The sequence below is a fragment of the Acipenser ruthenus genome, chromosome 57, assembly GCF_902713425.1.
Source record: "Acipenser ruthenus chromosome 57, fAciRut3.2 maternal haplotype, whole genome shotgun sequence".
NCBI classification, from domain to species: domain Eukaryota; kingdom Metazoa; phylum Chordata; class Actinopteri; order Acipenseriformes; family Acipenseridae; genus Acipenser; species Acipenser ruthenus.
The window spans coordinates 4,201,719-4,228,832 of record NC_081245.1 but is presented as its reverse complement, the minus strand read 5'-3'; the positions used below and the strand labels follow the sequence as shown (position 1 = coordinate 4,228,832).

At 39.5% G+C, this 27,114-nt stretch overlaps 4 protein-coding genes across 7 annotated transcripts in view; all 4 read right to left on the bottom strand.

Annotated features, from left to right (window-relative positions):
• LOC131724841 (zinc finger protein 501-like) overlaps positions 1 to 25,730 on the bottom strand; it is a 32,623-nt gene extending 6,893 nt beyond the window's left edge. Inside the window, exon 1 of the mRNA XM_059017769.1 lies at positions 25,681 to 25,730. The gene's annotated coding sequence lies outside the window, so the exon portion shown is untranslated. The remainder of the gene's footprint in view (positions 1 to 25,680) is intronic.
• On the bottom strand, positions 653 to 17,107 carry LOC117407719 (zinc finger protein 271-like). The gene is made up of 2 exons (XM_059017666.1): positions 17,009 to 17,107; positions 653 to 5,249 (listed from the first exon to the last, which is right to left on the bottom strand). The coding sequence occupies exon 2, from the start codon at positions 5,193 to 5,195 to the stop codon at positions 2,196 to 2,198; it is 3,000 nt and encodes a 999-aa protein (XP_058873649.1). The 5' UTR covers positions 5,196 to 5,249; positions 17,009 to 17,107; the 3' UTR covers positions 653 to 2,195.
• LOC131724835 (zinc finger protein OZF-like) lies at positions 11,204 to 25,721 on the bottom strand. The gene is made up of 2 exons (XM_059017736.1): positions 25,681 to 25,721; positions 11,204 to 14,330 (listed from the first exon to the last, which is right to left on the bottom strand). The coding sequence occupies exon 2, from the start codon at positions 14,273 to 14,275 to the stop codon at positions 12,656 to 12,658; it is 1,620 nt and encodes a 539-aa protein (XP_058873719.1). The 5' UTR covers positions 14,276 to 14,330; positions 25,681 to 25,721; the 3' UTR covers positions 11,204 to 12,655.
• LOC131696672 (zinc finger protein OZF-like) overlaps positions 18,712 to 27,114 on the bottom strand; it is a 164,056-nt gene continuing 155,653 nt past the window's right edge. For 2 of the 4 annotated variants that reach the window (XM_059017724.1, XM_059017725.1), the window contains exon 2: positions 18,712 to 22,143. In XM_059017724.1, the coding sequence (XP_058873707.1) occupies positions 20,517 to 22,088 (1,572 nt within the window). In that variant the 5' untranslated portion in view covers positions 22,089 to 22,143 and the 3' untranslated portion in view covers positions 18,712 to 20,516. Of the gene's footprint in view, positions 22,144 to 25,099; positions 25,348 to 25,680; positions 25,738 to 27,114 lie in introns of those variants that run through there. The other 2 variants (XM_059017723.1, XM_059017722.1) reach the window with 2 other exon arrangements.

The following is a 27,114-nucleotide window of genomic DNA, read 5'->3' as shown; positions in this document are numbered from 1 at the left end:
GATCTGTCAGTTTATAAAATGAGAAGGAAATGCCGGCTCATTTATAAAGTTACAAATTGCTAATAATACCTTTCATAATTTATGTATAAGACACTTAAACACATGTGTACACTCATTTAAACTGGCGTATTATCTTTCCAGTTACCGTTTGGAGACTTAATAATCTATCTCCCATTGAAATTAATGACAAACCTCTCCCTGCTACTCTCACGTCTCCCTGTAGATGGCGCCAGGACTCCACGCAAGTACTGGCTGCAGGAAAACGACACAGCGCCGGTGTAACACATCTGTGTGCAGTTATACAGTCAATACAATTAAATACGATTAAATGGGTGGATATTTGTGAAGATATAATATTTATCATTAATACCTCAATATCCTAGGCCACCCCCTGCTATGTTAGTAATATACAAACATATTAGTTAATATTAATGTCTTATTAGACAGGACGAGACCTCCATTACGTGATTCATATTTAAATATAAAAATAGGGTTTTAGTCCTTCACAAATTTCATTATATATATATATATATATATATATATATATATATATATATATATATATATATATATATACACACACAGATACACACAAACACAGGTTTAAGGATCTCAAATCAATCATAAATGCTTACTTTAGTACGCATAACAGGCAAAAATAAACTTTAATAAGGCTAACAAAAGTAATAAGAATACAGAAATTGGAAATCACGGTACCAGAATTATAAGTATAGCAGGAATGAAACATGGAAACACATATTGTCATAAGCACGCTGTCTCAGGTTGGAAAAGCCCCCTGGGTCGACATTTGCTATACCTTTTAGGATTTTGAATGCTTGAATCAGATCACCGCGTAGTCCTCTTTGTTCAAGGCTGAATAGATTCAATTCTTTCAGCCTGTCTGCATACAACATGCCTTTTAAACCCGGGATAATTCTGGTTGCTCTTCTTTGTACTCTTTCTAGAGCAGCAATATCCTTATTGTAACAAGGTGACCAGAACTGAACACAATATTCTAGATGAGGTCTTACTAATGCATTGTAAAGTTTTAACATTACTTCCCTTGAGAGAGCGAGAGAGAGAGAGAGAGAGAGACTTTAAAACATTTATAGAACAAAATTATACTGATCATAGAAAAATAAAAATGTCAGTTTCATTCTCCGAACTAAATTACCGTTACAAGCATATTAAGCATGTTACACAATAATTCAAGTAAAATAATGTAAGAATTATCTTCAGTTGAAACTTCATTAAAACACAATAAACATTTGAGTGTTATTGGGAAAACATACTTAAACAACGCTTAAAATTGCGTCTGCAAGATCTGTTATTAAAATGATTCTAAAACCAACTTAAATCAGTGAAGTTATTGCTATCTGTTACGTTTCAATCTGATACTTATTAGTAAATCTAAAACCCTGAGATTGTTACACAAGTTAATATTATACCCTCGTAAAGGTTTGTTTTTCAATTCACTTTTTTGAATAAGGACATTAGGAATTTCTATTCTCTTAAACATTCAATGTTTCATGGTAACAATTGATTTCATGGGTTGAAAGTCATGGCACCTCGTAACCACCAGGTGTCGCACTTCTTAACCCTTTATAGGAAGGAAGTTGTATCCTGGCTTCCAGACAGACTTTCTTAATTAACAGATAAGAATCAGCTATGTTTGTTTAGACCAAACTGGCAGGTAATCTAAACTAAAACCAATTTAAATCTTTACGACCCTCTGTTATTAATATCCAGTCCTTTGAAGTAGATCTTGAATGTTATGGGAGAAGGGTGGGGGAAGACACACTTAATTAACATCACAGCATCTTAAGCCTCATAGTTTAAGATTTGAAATGTCATTTTTACAAAGTACATTCAATTACAACTATGAATTTCTCCCACACCGTATACGTTGAATATACAGACTTCTCAGGGGTTGGAGGCACTCAGCTTCACCTCGTATCACACAACGCTCCGAGGCGTCTGTATATTCAATGTATACAGACACCCTGTCGGGCCTTATTGCATACTAGGAATGTACTTTATAATTTAACGGCTTCAGAATACTAATATTGATCAATCTGTATCACCTGTAGACATTCACCAGAGTTCTCACAGTTTATATATTAAGCTGCTGTTTAAAACGACCAGAATTTCTGAGTGCGGGTGAATGAACACACACTCACATTCTGCCTAAACTTTCACAACTTGCATTTGTGTCTTTTAAGAGAACAGTAAGACGTACAAGACTTCCCACAGTGAATGCAGTGATAAGGTTTCTCTGCTGTGTTCCTTAATTGGTGCATTTTCAAGTTGCCTGACTGACAGAAACTCTTCCCACAGTAAGTACAGACATATGGTTTTTCTCCAGTGTGGAGTCGTTGGTGCATTTTCAAGTTGCCTGACTGACTGAAACTCTTCCCACAATTGCCACAGACATATGGTTTCTCTCCAGTGTGGATTCGCTGGTGCATTTTCAAGTTGCTTCTGTAACTGAAACTCTTCCCACAGTAAGCACAGACATGTCGTTTCTCTCCTGTGTGAATTATCTGGTGGCTTGCAAGTTCTCCTAATCCCCTGAAACTCTTCCCACAGTCAGCACAGATATGTCGTTTCTCTCCTGTGTGAATTATCTGGTGGCTTGCAAGTTCTCCTAATCCCCTGAAACTCTTCCCACAGTCAGCACAGACATGTGGTTTCTTGCTTGTGTGAATTATCTGGTGGATTTTAAGATCTCCTAATCTCCTGAAACTCTTCCCACAGCAATTACAGACATATAGTTTCTGTCCAGTGTGGATTCGCTGGTGAGTTTTCAAGTTGCCTGACTGACAGAAACTCTTCCCACAGTAAGTACAGACATATGGTTTCTCTCCAGTGTGGATTCGCTGGTGCATTTTCAAGTTGCCTGACTGACAGAAACTCTTCCCACAGTAAGTACAGACATATGGTTTCTCTCCAGTGTCGATACGCTGGTGCATTTTCAAGTTGCCTGACTGACTGAAACTCATCCCACAGTTACCACTGTCATAGTATTCCTCTCCAGTGTGGATTTGCTCGTGAAGTGTCAGGCTTTGTAAGTGTTTGAATCTTTTCCCACACATACTACACAGATACAGTTTCTCTCCTATGTGAATTCTCTGGTGTATTTTCAATTGGCTTGCCTTACTGAAACTCTTCCCACAGTCAGCACAGACATTTTGTTTCTCTCCAGTGTGGACTCGCTGGTGAAGTTTCATATAGTCTATACGATTGAACCTCTTCCCACAGTCAGCACAGACATACTCTCCAGTGTGAATTTTGCGGTGTCTTCTCAAGTCGAATGGATCACCGAAACGCTTCCCACAATCACCACAGTCATGTGGTTTCTCTCCTATGTGCATTTGCTGGTGGTCTATAAGATGCTTTAATCTATCGAATCTCTTCACACAGTTAGCACAGCCATATTGTTTCTTTCCTGTGTGGATTCGGTGGTGAAGTTTTAGGTTTTGTAACTGAATGAAATGCTTTCTAGATTCTGTACAGGACAGAGAGTCCTGCAAGCTGCTTGTTTTAAAATGGTTACCCTCCTCTTTAACACGGACAGGGTCTAGTTCAGGAAGCTCCTCTTTAATGTGGACAGGGTCTAGTTCAGGAAGCTCCTCTTTAATGTGGACAGTCTCCATCTCTGAATCCTGCCTTTCACAAGGATAACCCAGCTGTACCTTCAGAACTCGCAGGTGGTGTTTCACGGTGCTGTGGGGTCTGAAATCTGCCCTGCATTCATGACAGTTATATGGAGTCTTTCCAGTGCCTGTTTGCTGCTGTCCGTTCAGGATTTCTGACTCCCAGAAAGGCTTCACACATCCAGCACAGCGATGCAGAGTCTTTCCAGAAGATGTTTCAAGGTTTCCTTCAGGATTAAAACTCTCCCCACATCCAGGACAGGGAAGAGAGCCCTGCAAGCTGCTTAAGGGTTTAGAATTGAGAATAACCCTTTTAATATGGACTGATTCTAGTACAGAACTCTCCTCTTTAATATGGACTGATTCTAGTTCAGGACTCTCCTGTTTACTATGGACTGATTCTAGTACATGAGTCTCCTCTTTAACATGGACAGGATCTAGTTCAGGAAGCTCCTCTTTAATGTGGACAGGCTCCATCTCTGAATCCTGCCTTTCATAAGGATAACCCAGCTGTACCTTCAGAACTCGAAGGTGGTGTTTCACGGTGCTGTGGTGTCTGAAATCTGCCCCGCATTCATGACAGTTATATGAAGTCTTTCCAGTGCCTGTTTGCTGCTGTCCGTTCAGGATTCCTGACTCCCTGAAAGTCTTCACACATCCAGCACAGCGATGCAGAGTCTTTCCAGGAGATGTTTCAAGGTTTCCTTCAGGATTAAAACTCTCCCCACATCCAGGACAGGGAAGAGAGCCCTGCAAGCTGCTTAAGGGTTTAGAATTGAGAATAACCCTTTTAATATGGACTGATTCTAGTGCAGGACTCTCCTGTTTACTATGGACTGATTCTAGTACATGAGTCTCCTGTTTAACATGGACAGGATCTAGTTCAGGAAGCTCCTCTTTAATGTGGACAGGCTCCATCTCTGAATCCTGCCTTTCATAAGGATAACCCAGCTGTACCTTCAGAACTCGAAGGTGGTGTTTCACGGTGCTGTGGTGTCTGAAATCTGCCCCGCATTCATGACAGTTATATGAAGTCTTTCCAGTGCCTGTTTGCTGCTGTCCGTTCAGGATTCCTGACTCCCTGAAAGTCTTCACACATCCAGCACAGCGATGCAGAGTCTTTCCAGGAGATGTTTCAAGGTTTCCTTCAGGATTAAAATTCTCCCCACATCCAGGACAGGGAAGAGAGCCCTGCAAGCTGCTTAAGGGTTTAGAATTGAGAATAACCCTTTTAATATGGATTGATTCTAGTATAGGACTCTCCTCTTTCACATGGACAGGATCTAGTTCAGGAAGCTCCTCTTTCACATGGACAGGGTCCATCTCTGAATCCTGTCTTTCACAAGGATAACCCAGCTGTACCTTCAGAACTGGCAGGTGGTGTTTCACGGTGCTGTGGTGTCTGAAATCTGCCCCGCATTCATGACAGTTATATGGAGTCTTTCCAGTGCCTGTTTGCTGCACTAGTACAGGACTCTCCTCTTTAATATGGACTGATTCTAGTACAGGACTCTCCTCTTTAATATGGACAGGCTCCATCGTTGAATCTTCTCTTTACAAGGATAATCCAGTTTTGTCTTCTGAACAAATTTCCTAAAAAAAAAAAAAAAAATACAATCTGTTAGGCCTTTTCTTAGATTCTATGAACTTGCCTTATCAATTCCTGACTCCATTCATTACCATGTTCAGAAATGTGCTGCACTGAGTGAGATGAAGGAGATTTTCTATAACAAGGAGGAAGGAGAGATGGACCAAAATCACAGAAACAAAGACAGTTCTAAACAGAGAAATATTCAAACATGTATAAAAAGCACCCACACATGTAACCACTCAAGCATAAGATCCTCAGGAATACTGCTTAGAAAATGACAGCATTTCTTTCACACAAGACAAAGGTTACTGTTGAAAAGTTTCTATACTGAAGTATCTTTTTAGTACAGTCAGCACCGCTATATTGGAAAAATAGCGTTTGCCATTCCCATTGATTTCAATAACAAAGGAATAACTTATTCAGTGTTTAAGCACGCTGTATATTTCGGGCAAACTCAGCTGTTTGGATCTCTATGTGCCATTCACGTAGATTTAATTAACAAGCTGCAACAGAAATACAATGATTCTTTGTTGTAAATCTCCCTCCTGACCTGTGGGGGCACTGAGCAGCGAGAACAGAGTTCCTTGGACGGGCTGGTCTGACAGTTCTTTCCCAGGGTTCAAGGGAAGTCGGCCAGCCTGAAAGTTGCGCTCGTTTACCAAGTGGTCATAAAAGGAGACGGAGAATCGTAATCTGTTCCTTCGCATTGATTTTGTGTGTATGAACCGAGAAGGACTGTGAGAGACCCCGTAACCACTGTTTCAGTATCGTGAGTGTTTTGTTTGTTTGTCTTTGTGTAATTCGTCTTGTTTGTGGGGCAAGACTCCATTGCAATAACGCACTGATGGACAACCACTTAACTTTCAGACCACGCAGAGTAATTAAAATTGGAAAACCTCAAGCCGTCAAAATGACTTCCGTGGCTAGCGTTAATGTGGTATACGCGAATTAAGTATCGTAACCACCCCTGATCTTGAGGCTCAAAGCAGGAGACGGAGACGGGATTCAGGGGCTAACAAAACTCCTTTACTAATTAAACAGGGTCTGTGTTTAGGTCAGGACCACACCACAAAAACAATACATCCTTCCACCTATCTCTAGCCTAAAAATTCACTCACTTTCTCGCTCGCTCTATTCCACACACAGAGAAGAGAACAGAGCAATACTAGGTCTCTAGATTACATGGTTCGCTCCCAACAGTGGCTCACATACAGACACACCCACAACTACCGAAACTAGTGGTATGGTCCCTCCTCGGAACAATACACAGGCACAGGGCCAGACGAAACAAGACAAACAAACGACACAAAACAAAAGTCTGAACTGAGCGGCTTGCTACAATATATTGAACTTGCATTCATGAAGAGATTTATTAAATTATATTTAGGGCAGCAGTGTGGAGTAGTGGTTAGGGCTCTGGACTCTTGACCGGAGGGTCGTGGGTTCAATCCCCGGTGGGTGACACTGCTGTTGAACCTTTGAGCAAGGTAATTTACCTAGATTGCTCCAGTAAAAAAACCCGAACTGTATAAATGGGTAATTGTATGTAAAAATAATGTGATATCTTTTAACAATTGTAAGTCGCCCTGGATAAGGGCGTCTGCTAAGAAATAAATAATAATAATAATAATAATAATAATAATTTAGAGTGCTTGAGTAATTATAATTATTTAGAGTACTCGAACCCACCCCTAATTACTGTACTGGTGATTGGGGGGCATTTAGAAGGTTATTGTGTGGGAGTTTATACCATCCATCGCTTACTGCGGGTAGATCAAGTTATCACAAAACGCGCCCTAAGCAGCGGCGACTGGATGTATATACATTTCAGAATAAAACCAGAAAAAACTGAAGCCACGTTAAATCCTGTAGCACAGCTCGACAATGGCTTTAACTGATTTACCTATTGAATAAAAAGGCAACCATTCAAACAAACAAGAAACACCATATGATGCATGCAAAATATTATTATTATTTATTATTATTATTATTATAGTTGTTGTTAACAGAACATATTGGATGTACTATGCTATATTAAAAAAAAATGTAGCACAGTAACAATACTAATAATAATACTAACAATAATAATAATAATAATAATAATAATAATAATAAACAACGTGTTGGATCTGGGGCACTTCGTAATATACAATGTGTTTAAAACAGCAGTCGTTGTATTAATTAAAACTTCACTGGTTCCACTTTCAGTGAGGTTAAAATACTCACAAGTTGATTGCATTTGTTCGGCTAGGAGTACTGCATGCAAACACTGAATACGTCTTTGGAAAGCCCCGAATCTGTACTTTTAAACATGAACCAGGTAGGTGGCTTTTACGGTGCCCGAGTTATATGTGCGTAACCTTCAATGCGCTGGCGCCCCAAAATGAATGGGGCTGTTAAAGTGGAAGTCACCACTTGCAAAACAACACCTAGACAGACTTAATATTGTGTCATTTTTTTCAGAACTGTTTACTTATTGCATTGTACGGAGTTTCTATAATGCTTAAAGACAGCGGCCGAGAATCACGTACGAGAGAATAAAGTCTCGCGGCACTTAAAATATCCAGCACCACTTTTATTTATTTTAACCTGAACTACTCAGAATGCGGCTCATAGCGCTTTCGTCACTGACACCCACTTCTTTAGAGACTGTTGTAGCGTTTCAGTCATTCTAAATTGGGTGAAAAATACAGTAGCTTGGTGTCTTCAAATATCTCTGTGGGATTTTCCCCACACTGAAAGATATTCGGGAGCAACTTGGAAAATGCGCGATCCCGCTGTGAAATGGAAGCCCTGGTACACACTTAGGGAACTGAAATTGAAACGGACTGCAGCTTACTTGATTGTAGTAAAACAACACTGACATTCACTAAATGTAGCTCTCAGATTGTGCTAATGAAAAGATCTCCAATATATGACAGTGTGCTTGTATTCAATATCGTAAATAGCAGAACAAACTCACTGCAATGTAAACCTGTACCATGTAATCCAAAGAGCTGTGTGTGTGTTACATGCTGTCAGATCAGGATTTCACTAACACTGAGCAGGGGAGCTGCAGCATGCTGTCAGATCAGGACTCCACTAACACTGAGCATGGGAGCTGCAGCGTGCTGTCAGATCAGGACTCCACTAACACTGAGCATGGGAGCTGCAGCACGCTGTCAGATCAGGACTCCACTAACACTGAGCATGGGAGCTGCAGCATGCTGTCAGATCAGGACTCCACTAACACTGAGCATGGGAGCTGCAGCATGCTGTCAGATCAGGACTCCACTAACACTGAGCATGGGAGCTGCAGCACGCTGTCAGATCAGGACTCCACTAACACTGAGCATGGGAGCTGCAGCGTGCTGTTTCCATATTACAACTGGACTCAATTCAATACACAACACCTGCAGAATACCTCAAATAGAAACATGCTGAATTAACGCAGTCATCAGCTCCATAGGTTAACCATTCAGCAGAATGAGGCAACAAACAAGTGAGTACAGACATGAAGTTACTGAGCAAGTTGTTGTATTTTAAGCAGTTGAATATGACAGCATAAGTATTTAAAAAAATAAATAAACAGGAAACAAAAGCAAAACAGGTTGTGAAGCTTATTTGACCAAAACAGCTTTAGCAGTGTTACTGCAAACACGTGCACAAGCAAACGAGACAAAAAGGTGATTTTAATGTTTCATGCTTCGTTTCTGTGTGGTGATACGTATCGTATCGTGAAGACACTGCCGATACCCGGCCCTATAGAAACCAGCTATCTAACAGTCACTTTAAAGAGCTAATTCCCGACTTCAGTCTGCACGCATACCACAGGCACACACCCACACACGCTGCTGTTACACGACTCGCACAGACAACAACATGGGAAAACAACATGCGATTTGAGAATATTTTCAAGCACTGTATAACCCTTAACCTGTGAGAGCACGTTGGTGATGACGTCATCACGCAGCTTCACCGAGCGCTTTTAAGCGGTGCTGTAGCTGGGATACCTATTCAATAAAAACAGGACCAATTCAACCCAAATAAATCACAATAATACCCTCCTTTCCAGGGTCCGAGCTTCACTGCAGTACAGAGCTGAGAAATAACATGAAAACTGACAGAGCAACTTAAACAAATCCACACTTCCAAATAGAAACTAGTGGGAAATGCTTTCCTAGAGCAGGACTGAGGACCGGAAACAAAAAGGACGGAGCGCGGAGGGCTCGAGCGGTTACGCGTTTTAAAAATGTTTAAATGTTTGATATTAATTGACCGGAATTGATTTTTTAAGTTTAGTTTTTTTAGTTTTTCGAGGAGCAGCGCGGCGCGGAAATGTCCCCGGACTCCCCTCTAAGTGGGCCTGTGTGTGTGTGAGATACAATTATTACTTTCGTACACGTTAAAAAAATGACCCTTAAAATATTTTCACATGAAGCAAAATTGTTTTCAGCAAAACTAATCAACTGTCTGTATCGATTAACAAATGGAATACAATTAATTTATATTTAAAATCTTACTCGTTAATTCAGCCGCTCGCCTACCATTGGCTGCGGGGTCATTTTTGAACTGAGGAGTCCCCCGGTGATTGGACGCGCTGGGGCTCTGCTAACCAATAGGGCTTCAGCTCTGTGGCAGTTTACCGTATAATCAAGAAAACAGGCGCATTTTTATAGTCCCGTACCGTTCACTATATAAATAATAATAATAATAATAATAATAATAATCCATCCATCCTCATTAACCGCGTACTCCTTTACAGGGTCGCGTGAGCCGGAGCCTAACCCAGCATGCACGGGGCGCAAGGCGAGACTACACCTTGGACGGGACGTCAGTCCATCGTAGGGCACCACACACACACACTCACTCACAGGGCAATTAGAGTGACCAATCAACCTGGACAGCATGTCTTTGGACTGTGGGAGGAAACTCGAGTACCCGGAGAAAAGCCACGCGAACACGGGGAGAACATGCAAACTCCACACGGACAGTACCCTAGGTCGGATTCAAACCTAGGACCCTGGCGATGTGAGGCAGCAGCGCTAACCACTACGCCACCGTGCCACCCTAATAATAATAATAATAATAATAATAATAATAATAATAATAATAATAATAATCTCTCTCCTTTTGAAATGAATGGCAAACCTCTCCCTGCTATTCTCTCGTCTCCCAGTAGATGGCGCCAGGGCTCCACGCAAGTATGCACACCAGCAACATCCCAAACGTGACACGGGACCAGTGAGATGCACAGGCTGCTGAGAATGAAAGTATTTGCATGCTGTGTGTGTATGGCAGGTGTTCCTAATGTTTTGGCCAGCTCTTTTGCACAGTGCTGTTTGTGTGTATTTGCATGCTGTGTGTGTATGGCAGGTGTTCCTAATGTTTTGGCCAGCTCTTTTGCACAGTGCTGTATTGTGTGTATTTGCATGCTGTGTGTGTATGGCAGGTGTTCCTAATGTTTTGGCCAGCTCTTTTGCACAGTGCTGTATTGTGTGTATTTGCATGCTGTGTGTGTATGGCAGGTGTTCCTAATGTTTTGGCCAGCTCTTTTGCACAGTGCTGTATTGTGTGTATTTGCATGCTGTGTGTGTATGGCAGGTGTTCCTAATGTTTTGGCCAGCTCTTTTGCACAGTGCTGTATTGTGTGTATTTGCATGCTGTGTGTGTATGGCAGGTGTTCCTAATGTTTTGGCCAGCTCTTTTGCACAGTGCTGTATTGTGTGTATTTGCATGCTGTGTGTGTATGGCAGGTGTTCCTAATGTTTTGGCCAGCTCTTTTGCACAGTGCTGTATTGTGTGGATTTGCATGCTGTGTGTATGGCAGGTGTTCCTAATGTTTTGGCCAGCTCTTTTGCACAGTGCTGTATTGTGTGTATTTGCATGCTGGATGTGTGTATGGCAGGTGTTCCTAATGTTTTGGCCAGCTCTTTTGCACAGTGCTGTATTGTGTGTATTTGCATGCTGTGTGTATGGCAGGTGTACCGCCCTGTCTCTTTACACTACAGGTTAACTCTGCAGCCTGTAAGGTTTGTGGATTCAGGTAAACATGGAATTAACTACTTTGTTGCTCTATAAGGATGAGACCAGACCATGTTTCAAATCTTAACAATGTCTACCATTTATTAGTTTCAAATCCCCACATTCCGTTCTGCATTGAACTCTATTGTTTAGATGCTTTCCTGTTCTTTGATACAGATGTCATGCATTGATATTTACTGCAGCGACTCTTTCTCTTTCATATTCTGGGTTTATGTGTCACTGGAAGTTAAATACAACCTTTAACCCTTTGTGGTCCTATGTCGGACCTGGTCCAGCATTCCAATTTTCCCTTTCCTGTCCGACATCATCAAAAAGACGTCTCTAGTCGTATTTTCTCCAGAAAAAGCTGAGAAAACCATTCAATGGCCGAGTGAGACTGATAGGAGCCGAAAATAAAAGGTCCGGACCTGAGCAATACACATCTCCCAGGCACCACAGAGATAACACGGACATAAACAAACAAGATAGCTGCTTCCGCATCCAGCGCTCAAAGAATATCACAGACATTTGCAGAGCTTTTTGAGATGTTATAGTAATATAATAATGACTTGGATCGCATTATTGAGGAGTTTGCTGATAAAACGAGTGATCAGGAGATGATTTATCGGTATGCACGACTATGAAGAGGTATGTGAAAAATACAGTGAACGAGGGGCGGGGCTGGAGATGCAGTACCGAGTGTCCTGTTGATATGCAGAGACTTTTAAACCTGTTTTACTGTGAAAAAAATACTTTTAAACAGCGCGTCTAAAATAAACTGCGCGTGTGAAAATAAAGTGGACCTGACGCGCCTTGAGATGTGCTGAATAAATGGACTGCAAAGGGTTAATAACTCAAGCATTATGTTACAATAGAACTAAAAAGAAACGTAATAATAAAACAAGGCCAGTCTTTTGTAATTGGTGTCCCTCACAAAACACACTGGCAGAGTCTTCTGGTATCTTCAGACACCTCATGAAATGAATTCAGTGTCACACAGATCGGGTTTACTCAGATTATTTCTCTCACTCTTGAAGTTGAACTCAATTAACACACAGCTTACTAATCATGCTAACAGAAACCCTTCTTACTGATTAAAACAGCTTGTTATTCTCCTTCCAATGCAGTTTATTATGTATAGGAAGAGTTAAACAGATATGCGTTGGAAAGACAACAGGGTGTGTTTTAAACCTAGTGAAAGAGAATTCAATTGCATGAATGCTACAAGACTTCAAGGGATGTGCTTAATACAACAATTTCAGAACAGTGTGTTTAATATCAATACATCTGTATCATCTGTTTACATTAATCAGTTCTCACAGTTTTTATATTAAGCTGCTGTTTAAAAAGTCTGGAATTTCTGAGTGTGGTTGAATGAACACACACTCACATTCTGACTAAACTTTCACAACGTGCATTTGTGTCTTTTAAGAGAACTGGAAGCAGTAAAACACTTCCCACAGCGAGAACAGTGATAAGGTTTCACTCCTGTGTGACTTCGCTGGTGCATTTTAAATTGGTCTATCCGGGTGAAACTCTTAACACAGTTATTACAGTTATATGGTTTTTCTCCTGTGTGAAATCGCTGGTGCATTTTCAAGTTGCTTGACTGACTGAAACTCTTTCCACATTCATTACAGGTATGTGGTTTCTCTCCAGTGTGGATTCGCTGGTGAAGTTTGAACTCACCTGACTGTCTGAAACTCTTCCCACAGTCCGCACAGACAATTGGTTTCTCTCCTGTGTGGATTCGCTGGTGGACGTTCAGGTTTGTTAAGTGTCTGAAACTCTTCCCACAGTCGTTACAGTGATGTGGCTTCTCTCCTGTGTGAATTAATTGGTGGTCTTTCAGATTTGCTAACTGACTGAAACTTTTCCCACATTTATTACATGAATGCGGCTTCTCTCCAGTGTGAATTCGCCGGTGTCTTTTCAAGTTGCCTGACTGATTGAAACTCTTCCCACAGTCAGCACAGACATGCGGTTTCTCTCCAGTGTGGATTCGCTGGTGAAGTTGCAGGTTTTGTAACTGACTGAAACTCTTCCCACAATCAGCACAGACATTATGTTTCTCTCCGGTGTGGATTCGCTGGTGCGCTTTCAAATAGTCTACACGATTGAAACTCTTCCCACAGTCACCACAGACATGTGGTTTCACACCTGTGTGGATCTGCTGGTGGATTTTTAAGTTGTTTGACTGTCTGAAACTCTTCCCACAATCAGCACAGACATGTTGTTTCTCTCCAGTGTGGATTCGCTGGTGAAGTTTCAGGTTATGTAAATGTTTGAAACTCTTCCCACAGTCAACACAGAGATATGGTTTCTCTCCAGTGTGGATTCGCTGGTGACGTTTCAGATTTTGTAAATGTCTAAAACTCTTCCCACAATCAGCACAGACATGTTGTTTCTCTCCAGTGTGGATTTGCTGGTGAAGTTTCAGGTTTTGTGACTGACTGAAACTCTCTCCACATTCTGTACAGGACAGAGAGCCCTGCAAGCTGCTTGTTTTAAAATGGTTACCCTCCTCTTCAACATGGACAGGGTCTAGGTCAGGAAGCTCCTCTTTGATATGGACAGGCTCCATCTCTGAATCCTGCCTTTCACAAGGATAACCCAGCTGTACCTTCAGAACTCGCAGGTGGTGTTTCACGGTGCTGTGGTGTCTGAAATCTGCCCCGCATTCATGACAGTTATATGGAGTCTTTCCAGTGCCTGTTTGCTGCTGTCCGTTCAGGATTCCTGACTCCCTGAAAGTCTTCACACATCCAGCACAGCGATGCAGAGTCTTTCCTGGAATTGTTTCAAGGTTTCCTTCAGGATTAAAACTCTCCCCACATCCAGGACAGGGAAGAGAGCCCTGCAAGCTGCTTAAGGGTTTAGAATTGAGAATAACCCTTTTAATATGGACTGATTCTAGTACAGGACTCTCCTCTTTAATATAGACTGATTCTAGTACAGGACTCTCCTCTTTAATATGGACTGATTCTAGTACAGGACTCTCCTCTTTAATATGGACAGGCTCCATCGATGAATCTTCTCTTTCACAAGGATAATCCAGTTTTGTCTTCTGAACAAATTTCCTAATAAGAAAAAAAAATACAATCTGTTACAATCTCTTTCTTAGATTCTATGAACTTGCCTTATCAATTCCAGACTCCATTCATTACCCTGTTCAGAAATGTGCTGCACTGAGTGAGATGAAGGAGATTTTCTATAACAAGGAGGAAGGAGAGATGGACCAAAATCACAGAAACAAAGACAGTTCTAAACAGAGAAATATTCAAACATGTATAAAAAGCACCCACACATGTAACCACTCAAGCATAAGATCCTCAGGAATACTGCTTAGAAAATGACAGCATTTCTTTCACACAAGACAAAGGTTATTGTTAAAAGTTTGACAGATTTGATAATGAAGTTTCTTTTTAGTGCTGTGAAAGATTTGCATGTATACTTCTTGGTTCTTGTAAGCACCCACAGAACTAACCAGGCAAGAGATGCAATAAACATGAATATAAAGTGTGTAAACTTCCATTCCCATGTAAACCCCCACATTAGATTTGTTTAAACAGTTCTGCCTGCCAGCATCATGTAGAGCTCCTTGAAACTAAAGCATGAATTTGAAAGGTCTCTACATGCAACGACAGAAATAGAGATCACTCCACACCACTATTATGATTCTCAATCTCTATAGCTTAGATCAGACTTGCGTTCAGTATTAAATAAACTGATACGACCAGAAACACACAATCAAACACAGAGCGGTGAAGCTGAATCAGGACTGAAGAGTAAAAGAATTTTAAACTCACTTCAGGGATTGTCAGCAGGATATCTGCGAAAACAACTGTGGAATCCGTTTTTTGGGGTTTAGGCGCCTTGATGTCTGTAACACAAAACTGCCGCCTCTCCCTTTAGAAGGATGTGTCAATATTTATGAATGCGAAGTGACGTTCTCCTGTAAGGGGGAAAAAACGCCTATCACATGTTTGAATAAAATGAAGCGCAAGAAGGACAAAATAACAAATAAACTATTAATAATAACAACAATTTCATCAAACACAGAGGCTTGTCAGAGCAGAGAGGCGCTGTATGAACACCAGCGGAACACAGGAACCCCAGATTCATGAAAGAGCTGTGAGGGGGACCCGACGCGTGAGAGTACTGCTGTGTACAAACACGGATTCAAATGAAACGCTGCGTTCAGGAAACTAAGAACAAGCACACTCAAGGTCTGTGTGCTGCACTCGTGTTGTTAACAAAATGCCTGGAAAACTTAAGAAACTTAAAATAAGGAATTCTTTTAATGAAGGTCTGTAATGCAGCAAAAAACTCAATAATTAAACAAAGATGGAAGTGAAACGGTTACCGTATCAAGCCGAAAAAAGTTATCTTTGTGAACTCCAATAAACCAACATTATCTTTTGCAAGCCAAATCGTTGGGTGCCTAAATAGTTTTGTGTCCCACGAACAGATATATTTAGTCTGTTGCATCTTCTTTGGCAGCCGAAGCTATCCCAGATATTATTATTATGATTATTATTATTTATTTCTTAGCAGACGCCCTTATCCAGGGCGACTTACAATTGTTACAAGATATCACATTATACATTATTTCACATTATATAGATATCACATTATACATTATTTCACATTATACAGATATCACATTATTTTTACATACAATTACCCATTTATACAGTTGGGTTTTTACTGGAGCAATCTAGGTAAAGTACCTTGCTCAAGGGTACAACAGCAGTGTCCCCCACTGGGGATTGAACCCACAACCCTCCGGTCAAGAGTCCAGAGCCCTAACCACTACTCCACACTGCTGCCCATATATAATATAATAGATTTGTTACATTTGTTACATGGTGATTACTATTATGAAATACTTGGGACTGTAATTAGGAAGTGTACTGCTGAAAAAATTAAACCGGGGACCTACTGGTTACAAGCCCGATTCTTTAACCACTGGACCACACAGCCTCAGATGCATGTAACCCTATTCATGAATATTTTCTGCAAACAACCATGCCTTGTCCAAGAGAGACAGTGTTGTAAACAAGTCATGTTTTATGCATGCATGCAAACTACGTTTTAACCGTTAAATTAATATGTTTGATTGTTTGCCAGTTCCGTTGCCCAGGTGACGCCAACAACACACTCATAAAATAAACGTGTAGTCAGCTTCACATTCACAAAATGAGAATAAATTAAACATTCCATTAAAAACAGGACTTCAATTCAACCCAAGTAAGTCACACTAATACACAGCGCTCCCCCTCCTTTCCAGGGTCCAAGCTTCACTGCAGTACAGAGCTGAGAAATAACATGAAAACTGACAGAGCAACTTAAACAAATCCACACTTCCAAATAGAAACTAGTGGGAAATGCTTTCCTAGAGCAGGACTGAGGCGTGCACTGACAGTGCGAGTCATAAACACACAGGCAGCGTTTCTCTCTATATATTTCAAATAAACGACTACTGTTTTGACAGCGCGTACATTAGCCTTGTTTTAAAAACATGTTGAAATGTTCGGTATTAAATTACCTGAATTATTTTTTTAAATTGTGTTGCTACCCCTCCCTCTCGGTGGGCCTGCGTGTGTGTTTATATACAATTATTATTTTAGAAACACGGAAAAAATGACCCTCTTTCTTAAAATATTATTACACGAAACAAATTGTTTTCAGTACAAGTAATCAAATATAAATGTCGGTACAAATGTAATAAATGAATTTATATTTAAAATCTTACTCGTTAATTCAGCCTCTCCAGCCTCCTCTCTCTCCTTCAGGGAAAAATATTTTGAGGGACCGAAGCGAAAACAAACCCGCCCCCTCTCTCGCCTGCTATTGGCTGCGGGGTCATTCCGAACCGAGGAGTCCTCCGGTGATTGGACGCGCTGGGACTCGGTTCCTCGAGGCGAAGGGGGGGTAGGAGGCATGATGGGAGCTGTAGTTCTGTGTCAGTTTACCTAAACAGTCGCATTTTTACACAAGGGTACCGTTCAGTGTATTATTATTAATAATAATAATAATAATAATAATAATAATAATAATAATAATAATAATAATAATTGTGGTGATGTATATGAAAACATGAGATTCATTTATGTATTTTAAACAAGCACACAGATAATATCTTTATTAATTATTTTTGAAATGGATAAATGGATAAAGGTTATCAGTTGATCTGTCACTCAGTAACATGTATATAATAGCCGGTTCATTTATAAAGTTACACATGGCTATTAATACCTTGCATCACTGTCATGTATAATACAAACACATGAGTTAATATATTCATTAAAATTCGAGTATTAACTTTCCACATACCGTTTGGAGATTTAATAATCTCTCTCCCATTGAAATGAATGTTAAAACTCTCCCTGCTATTCTCACGTCTCCCAGTAGATGGCGCCAGGCCTCCACGCAAGTACTGGCTGCAGGAAAACGACACAGCGCCGGTGTAACAAATCTGTGTGCAGTTTCACAGTAAATACGATTGCATGGCTGCGTGTTTAATACATTGTTCCACTAGACTTCAGTTTAACAGTATTTTTGCTTCAGTCTAATCAATCGTGGGAAACCACTGAATCTACAAGTGGATAAGAGCCTCTACAGAAACTACAATATTATTCCTGAGTGAATGTTTGCTACATTCTACCAGAGTTCAGCTTTCTGTGCAGAACTAGTTCATCAGAAACTAGACAGATGACTTTCCAGTTAGTTTACATTCCCCATTCTAGTTCCAGGCAGGCAGAACATTGCTTAAATTACTGGCTTTATTGTATTCTAAACTCTTTTCAGATTGTAGTAAACTAACACAGACACCAAGAAGAAGGGATTATATTGTAGCGTCAAACTGTACAGGATTTCAAAGTTCAAAGTTATAAACGGGACTACTTTTTCGGTCCCTTTATTGGCGTAAGGATATTTAATAAAAGAAAAACATTTTTTGCCCTAAAAAGTATTTTGGCTTTTTTTCAATTCCACGTTGTGACCTGAATTATAAATGCAATATGACCCTTCAGGGTGCCTGTTGTTGTGCATATTTATGAAGATATAATAATATTTATCATTAATACCTCAATATCCTAGGCCACCCCCTGCTATGTTAGTAATATACAAACATATTAGTTGTTAATGTCTTAATATACAGGACTATGCCTCCGTTATGTGATTAATATTTATATATAAAAATAGTTTTAGTCCTTTAAAATTTCATATTTCTTATAGAATTATATTTAGAATTCCATTATTCGATTTTTGAACTATATCAAAAGAACTATGAACAGAATAGAAAAATATGTTTTTCAGTTTCAATATCAAGAGAGGTTAACCAGTCAAGTAACTAAGTCAATAAACTAACATTAAAAGTGTACAGGTTTCAGGATCTCACATCAATCATAAATGCTTACTTTAGTACTCATAACAGGCAAAAAGAAACTCAACCCATAAAAACGATTAATTTTATTAAGGCTCACAAAAGTAATTAATTAGAAATCATGGTATCAGAATTTTAAGTATAGCAGTAATAAAACATTGAAACAAATACTTTCAAACGCAAGCTGACTTCTGTATGTTTACGTAAAAGTTCAGTTTGGAAGCAGCTTCAATTGCATTTAGTAGGAAGTTGTAATCTAGAGTTGCTACAGAACTTGTAGATAAACTCAATCAATGTTTAAATGGTTCAGACGTTCACATTGTTTTGAAATGCACACAATAGCACCAGTTCAGTTAAAGTCTTTTCTTCTTTCAATTGTTCAGAGTAGAATCGCCTGTGTTTTTAATCATACAAAGTGTTACTCTGTATTCAATGTTTTTACTTCTGGTTTGCATGTAGGTTTTTCTACACAAACACAGTATTTTACTTGAATCTCAAAGTCTTTGAATCGTAACACTTATTCTGGAGACATGGTCCTTGTTGGAATGCAGTTGTCTTCTTTGTAACATGTAGAGTTGCAGGATGTAGCGGCGAGGAGTCTTCTTCAGGATGAAGATACGTACGATGCTTGAATGAGTCCCCATTGCAAGCGAAGGCTCAATGGTTACTTCATGGCGAGATGAGTCTGAATCCAAGAGAACGAGTTCATGCATGTTTTGATTTAAATATTGGGCCCGAAGAGGAGTATACTTTGGAGATCCAATCACTTCCGGGTAAAACAGGAAGCTAATCCCTGACCGAAATCAGTCCTTTCTTTGGCTTAGAAATTTTGAATGACGCTTCCTTTTCCACAAGCAATGTGCGTCATTAAAACAGGAAGCGACCCTCCTCCATGGAGAGAGACAGAGGGAACAGGATTCGTAATATTTATAGAACAAAACAATAGAACATTTTGTGCCATGGAGAGAGAGAGAGAAAGAGACAGAACAGGATTCAAAACATGTATAGAACAAAACTTCATGTTGTGCTAGCTAGTTATATTGATCGCAGAAGGATAAACATGTCAGTTTCATTCTCTGAACTAAATTACCGTTACAAGCATATTAAACACGTTATATAATAATTAAAGTGAAATAATGTAAGAATGATTCGCACTTCGAACTTTATTAAAACACAATAAACATTTCAATTTGATTTGGAAAACATACTGAAACAACTCTTAAACTTGCGTCCGCCAGATTTGTTATTAAAATGATTCTAAAACCAAATTAAAACAGTTAGGTTTTTACTTATTACGTTTCAATCTGATAGTTTTAGTAAATCTAAAACCCTGAGATTGTTAAACAAGTTAATATAATACACTTGTAAAGGTTTGTTTTTCAATTCACTTTTAAAATAAGGAAATCAGGAATTCTATTCATTTAAATGTTCCATGTTTCATGGTAACAATTCATTTCATGGTCCACCAGGTGTCTGGGAGAAGGTTGGGGGAAGACACACTTAATTAACATCACAGCATCTTAAGCCTCATAGTTTAAGATTTGAAATGTCATTTTATAAAGTACATTCAATTACAACTATGAATTTCTCCCACGGCGTATGCGTTGAATATACAGACTTCTCAGGGGTTGGAGGCACTCGGCTTTGCCTCGTATCACACAACGCTCCGAGGTGTCTGTATATTCAACGGATTGCATGCTAAGAATGTACTTTATAATGTAACGGCTTCAGAGCACTGTGTTTAATATTGATAAATCTGTATCATCTGTAGACATTCACCAGAGTTATCACAGTTTTTATATTAAGCTGCTGTTTAAAAAGACTGGAATTTCTGAGTCCGGGTGAATGAACACACACTCACATTCTGCCTAAACTTTCACAACTTGCATTTGTGTCTTTTAAGAGAACCGGAAGCATTGAAAGACTTCCCACAGTGAGTGCACTGATAAGGATTCTCTCCTGTGTGGAATCGCTCGTGGATTTTCAAGTTGCCTGACTGACTGAAACTCTTCCCACAGTAAACACAGACATTTGGTTTCTCTCCAGTATGGAGTCGTTGGTGAAATTTCAAGTTTTGTAACTGTCTGAAACTCTTCCCACATTTACTACACAGATACGGTTGCTCTCCTGTGTGAATTCTCTGGTGACTTTTCAAATGGCTGGACTGACTGAAACTTTTCCCACAGTCAGCACAGAGATACAGATTCTCTCCTGTGTGAATTCTCTGATGTGTTTTCAAATGGCCAGACATCGTGAAACTCTTCCCACAGTAAACACAGACATGTGGTTTCTCTCCAGTATGGAGTCGTTGGTGAAATTTCAAGTTTTGTAACCATCTGAAACTCTTCCCACATTTACTACACAGATACGGTTTATCTCCTGTGTGAATTCTCTGGTGTGTTTTCAAATGGCTTGACTGACTGAAACTTTTCCCACAGTCAGCACAGACATATGGTTTACCTCCTGTGTGAATTCTCTGGTGTGTTTTCAAATGGTCTGAACGACTGAAACTCTTCCTACAGTCAGCACAGACATGTCGTTTCTCTCCAGTGTGGAATCGCTGGTGACGTCTAAGATTTTGTAACTGACTGAAACTCTTTCCACATTCTGTACAGGACAGAGTCTCCTGCAAGCTGCTTGTTTTAAAATGGTTACCCTCCTCTTCAACATGGACAGGGTCTAGTTCAGGAAGCTCCTCTTTAATGTGGACAGGCTCCATCTCTGAATCCTGCCTTTCACAAGGATAACCCAGCTGTACCTTCAGAACTCGCAGGTGGTGTTTCACGGTGCTGTGGTGTCTGAAATCTGCCCCGCATTCATGACAGTTATATGGAGTCTTTCCAGTGCCTGTTTGCTGCTGTCCGTTCAGGATTCCTGACTCCCTGAAAGTCTTCACACATCCAGCACAGCGATGCAGAGTCTTTCCAGGAGATGTTTCAAGGTTTCCTTCAGGATTAAAACTCTCCCCACATCCAGGACAAGGAAGAAAGCCCTGCAAGCTGTTTAAGGGTTTAGAATTGAGAATAACCCTTTTAATATGGACTGATTCTAGTTCAGGACTCTCCTCTTTAATATGGACTGATTCTAATACAGGACTCTCCTCTTTAATATGGACTGATTCCAGTACAGGACTCTCCTCTTTAATATGGACTGATTCTAGTGCAGGACTCTCCTCTTTAATATGGACTGATTCTAGTACAGGACTCTCCTCTTTAATATGGACTGATTCTAGTGCAGGACTCTCCTCTTTAATATGGACTGATTCTAGTACAGGACTCTCCTCTTTAATATGGATTGATTCTAGTGCAGAACTCTCCTCTTTAATATGGACTGATTCTAGTGCAGGACTCTCCTCTTTAATATGGACTGATTCTAGTACAGGACTCTCCTCTTTAATATGGACTGATTCCAGTGCAGGACCCTCCTCTTTAATATGGACAGGCTCCATCTTTAATTCTTCTCTTTCACAAGGATAATCCAGTTTTGTTTTCTGAAAAGATTTCCTGAAAAGAAATAAATCTGTTACAATTGCTTTCTTAGATTCTATGAACTTGCGTTACCAACTCCAGACTCCATTCATTACCATGTTCACAAATGTGCTGCGCTGAGTGAGATGAAGGAGATAACAAGGAGGAAGGAGAGATGGACCAAAATCACAGAAACAAAGACAGTTTTAAACAGAGAAATATAAAAAACATGTATAAAAAGCACCCACACATGTAACCACTCAAGCATAAGATCCTCAGGAATACTGCTTAGAAAATGACAGCATTTCTTTCACACAAGACAAAGGTTATTGTTGAAAAGGTTGACAGATTTTATAATGAAGTTTATTTTTAGTACTATGAAAGATTTGCATATATACTTATTGTTGCTTGTATGCACCCACAGAACTAACCAGGCAAGAGATGCAATAAACATGAATATAAAGTGTGTAAACTTCCATTCCCATGTAAACCCCCACATTAGATTTGTTTAAACAGTTCTGCCTGCCAGCATCGTGTAGAGCTCCTTGAAACTAAAGCATAAATCTGAAAGGTCTCTACATGCAACGACAGAAATAGAGATCACTCCACACCACTATTATGATTCTCAATCTCTATAGCTTAGATCAGACTTGTGTTCAGTATTAAATAAATTGATACGACCAGAAACACACAATCAAACACAGAGCGGTGAAGCTGAATCAGGACTGAAGAGTGAGGATGAATTGCAGTGAAGTGAAAGCAGAGTCCTGTCTGGGGGTGATCCCGTGGTTAGTACGGAGGACGGCAATAAACCAGTACGCAAGTTAATACCAATTGCAAGGAACAAAGCCGCTCCAGATAGTCCCCAGCTGCGGATTCAAATCCGTCTCAATTGAAACAAACCCAAAGTAACTGCTGTTGCCCTCTAGTGGACTAAAACACAACGCTAATAACCTCTTCACACTTGCACGCCCGAGCCGAGCCCGCACAGTACGGCTAGTTTCACACGGGTCATTCTGTCAAGCCGAGCAGAGTTGGAACCATGAAACTCTGGCCTCGCAAGGTATCTGGTACTGGCTCCGTGCTGAGCAAGGCTGGGGGCGGGGTTAACTCATACAGCATTTCTGATCACATCTATACCTTTTAGCGTCTGCAACACACCTTTGGTCCTATAAACGAGCTGCATTTTTCCTCTGAAATGACAAGTACATCTGAAAACTAATTATATATATATATATATATATATATCTCCCTAGATTTCAAATAAACGTTTTAATCATGTACCTTTGATACTGTTTTCAGTTAACGCAATACAATTTCAGTGAATATGCTTTAACTATAAGCAACTATTTGTTATATATGGTTCGGCGCAATTCAACTTTTCTGTAATTACGCAGCAGTGTCGGCCAACCTGGTCTCACAAGTGAAACGTCACCACGGTGACGTCTTGCCGAGGTTCTGGAAACGTTACATAGTTAACGTGTTGCTCGATCTACCAGCATGCTTTGCGGCTTCGTTACCAGTCCACCCGTTTGAAATGTGCACGAAAAAGACATGGCATTTATTTTTCACTTCAATATGTTTCATATAATAAAAAACGTGTCTTTGTTTTTGTACAGGGATCCCTTTATATATTTATCTGACACTGAATTCCACATTTCGGATTATTAATAAGGGTTTATAGAGCGATGGCCAACAGTTTTGCATCACCTAGAATTTTAGGATTGAAACATAATAAAAAAGTATATATATATATTCTAAGATAGTTTGGAAACACTTGCGGATTCTACATAATTCAGAAAAATTAAAAAAAAGTATTTCTTAAGGCCCCAGTTGTAGCATTCAAAAGAGTAGCTAATTTAGGTGATATTTTAGTTCACAGTAAACATAAAAGAATAATTGACAAAATAGGTTATACGAATATGTGCACCTGTAGATGTAAAGTGTGTAAATACATGGACAAAAGTAAAAATATAATTAAACATAAGAACACCACATATCCACTAAAAACTAATACCTACTGTAAAAATAGCAATGTTGTTTATGGAATAGCCTGTGAAAAATGTGATGAAATCAAATATGTTGGAGAGACTGGAACTACTTTATATAAAGGAATTCAGAACCACCTTTCATTAATTAGAAATAAAAAAATGAATGAACCAATAGTACAGCACTTCACCAGTCAAGGACATGACATGAATGATGTAAAGTTTGTAGTATTAGAACAGCTAAAATTAGACAATGCGACATATAGAAGAATAAAAGAAAGTAAATGGATAAATAGGCTGAACACGATTATGCCAGCGGGACTCAACAGAAAAGAATGAACTAATTAACTTCAATAAATATAGAACATTTAAATAAATAAACAAAATTCATTCAAAAGTTGTGCATGCTGATGCGCTGGGGAGGCCAAATCTAGACTGATCCCCAGAGCCAGCATTGCATGACATAATAAAAATATAAGTTTATATAAAGTAGTGTTAATTAGAATTAATACAGATTGAAAGATAGAAGTACAAATGATGTCACAATATATAGAACACCATTACATCATGTAAGAATAAATCATGGATTTTAATGTAAACAATAACAAGTAGCTTTCATACCTCCAATGTTTTGATTCAAACACAGGCTCCCTTGAGAAAGATATGTACAACATATCGAAACGTTGGGCAGCTGGCTCTTTGAGCTAAATATATATATATATATATATATATATATATATATATATATATATATATATATATATATATATAATTTAGCATCATGTAATCAAAGAAACTACTAAATGATATCGCAAAAGTCTACCGGAAGCCATAATAGTAGTACAGTGTTTCACTATCGAGTTTAAAATGCCAAATTTTTCAATTTGTCAGTTTTTTTGTTAATTATATGTAAAGCTACGAAGCGGTACGTAAAGTAATATATTAAGGAAACACTATTCTGCAGGTTTCAATTCACTTGATGAAGCACAATGTGCGATGCAAACCTTTGTCCGGATCTGTAGGTTAGTCCCCATATCATCGGTCTGACTTCAGTGAAACCAATTCCCGGGCTCGTGTGTCTGCTGCGCTGCAGCCAGGATTCAGTTATACCGATATATAGACTATATTATATATTATAGGATTTTCTAGTCCGCATTTTTGTCCACTCGATGTGAACTGAATCACTGGTACGCTGAAACTGACCCCCCCCAAAAAAAGTTTTGTTTTGTTTACGTGGTGGCGGCGCGCGCGAACGCAAACGCTCCCGCGCAGCGCGGAGGGCTCGAGCGGTTATGCGTTTTTAAAAATGTCGAAATGCTTGATATTAATTGAGCAGATTTATTTTTTAAATTTTGTTTTTTTAGTTTTTCCAGGAGCAGCGCGGCGCGGAAATGTCCCCGGACTCCCCTCTAAGTGGGCCTGTGTGTGTGTGAGATACAATTATTACTTTCGTACACGGAAAATAAATGAACCTTTCTTAAAATATTATTACACGAAACAAATGGTTTTCAGCGCGACTAATCAAATGTAAGTGTCTGTACCGTTTAACAAATAGAATACAATTAATTTATATTTAAAATCTTACTCGTTAATTCAGCCGCTCAGGCCTCCTCTCTCTCCTTCAGGGAAAAATATTGTGAGGAACCGAAGCGAAAACAAAACCCGCCCCCTCTCTCGCCTGCCATTGGCTGCGAAGACACGGTGAAACGAGGAGTCCTCTGGTGATTGGACGCGCTGGGACTCTTCTAACCAATAGGGAATCAGCTCTGTGACAGTTTGCCGTATAATCAAGAAAACAGGCGCATTTTTTCGGGTACCGCTCAGTGTATTAATAATAATAATAATAATAATAATAATAATAATAATAATAATAATAATAATAATAATAGTGGTGTATATAAAAAAAGGAGATTAATTTATATATTCAAAGCAAACCCACAGATAATAGTTTTATTCATTATATCAAAATTGATAAATATTACCAGCTGATCAGTCAGTTAATAGAATAATAATAATAATAATAATAATAATAATAATACATTTATTCATTTTTATGTAGCGCCTTTCACCACTATCAGAAAGTAGGCTGTGAACTGTGACAAGGAAATGTTGGTTCATATATAGACTAGCCGGTTCATTTATAAAGTTACACATGGCTATTAATACCTTGTATCGCTGTCATGTACAATACAAACACATGAGTTAATATATTCATTTAAATTCTAGTATTAACTTTCCAGATACCGTTCTCTCCCATTGAAATGAATGACAAACCTCTCCCTGCTATTCTCACGTCTTCCAGTAGATGGCGCCAGGCCTCCACGCAGGTACTGGCTGCTGGAAAACGACACAGAGCGCCGGAGTAACACATCTGTGTGCAGTTTCACAGTCAATACGATTGCATGGGTGCGTGTTTAATACATTGTTCCACTAGACTTCAGTTTAACAGTATTTTTGTTTCAGTCTAATCAATCGTGGGAAACCACTGAATCTACAAGTGGATAAGAGCTTCTACAGAAACTACAATATTATTCCTGAGTGAATGTTTGCTACATTCTACCAGAGTTCAGCTTTCTGTGCAGAACTAGTTCATCAGAAACTAGATTGATGACTTTCCAGTTAGTTTACATTCCCCATTCTAGTTCCAGGCAGGCAGAACATTGCTTAAATTACTGGCTTAATTGTATTCTAAACTCTGGAAGAATGTAGTAAACTAACACAGACACCAAGAAGATATATATTGTGCTAAAGCCCTCGACTCGACCTCCATTGCACTCTTTAAAATCACAGCATTTCTGGAGTTTTGCAAAAAAAAAATTGCTGAAATAAATAATTTGTAACCACAGGACATCTATTGAGGCTAACACCTCGCCAATTCGCAAGCCTCATCGTCTCCAAGGCGGTGCTTCGGCAGTGCAGGGTGTGCAAGGAGGGCTCTGGTCACTGACATCAGCAGGGCGGGTCAAGGAGGTGAGTGGAGATGCACCGCTGCACACCTCGTGGGAACATTCATCTCTGC

Coding starts and splice junctions, on each gene's coding strand:
- LOC117407719 (XM_059017666.1), bottom strand. CDS start 5,195: ATGGAGCCTGTCCATATTAAAGAGGAGAGTCCTGTACTAGAATCAGTC.
- LOC131724835 (XM_059017736.1), bottom strand. CDS start 14,275: ATGGAGCCTGTCCATATTAAAGAGGAGAGTCCTGTACTAGAATCAGTC.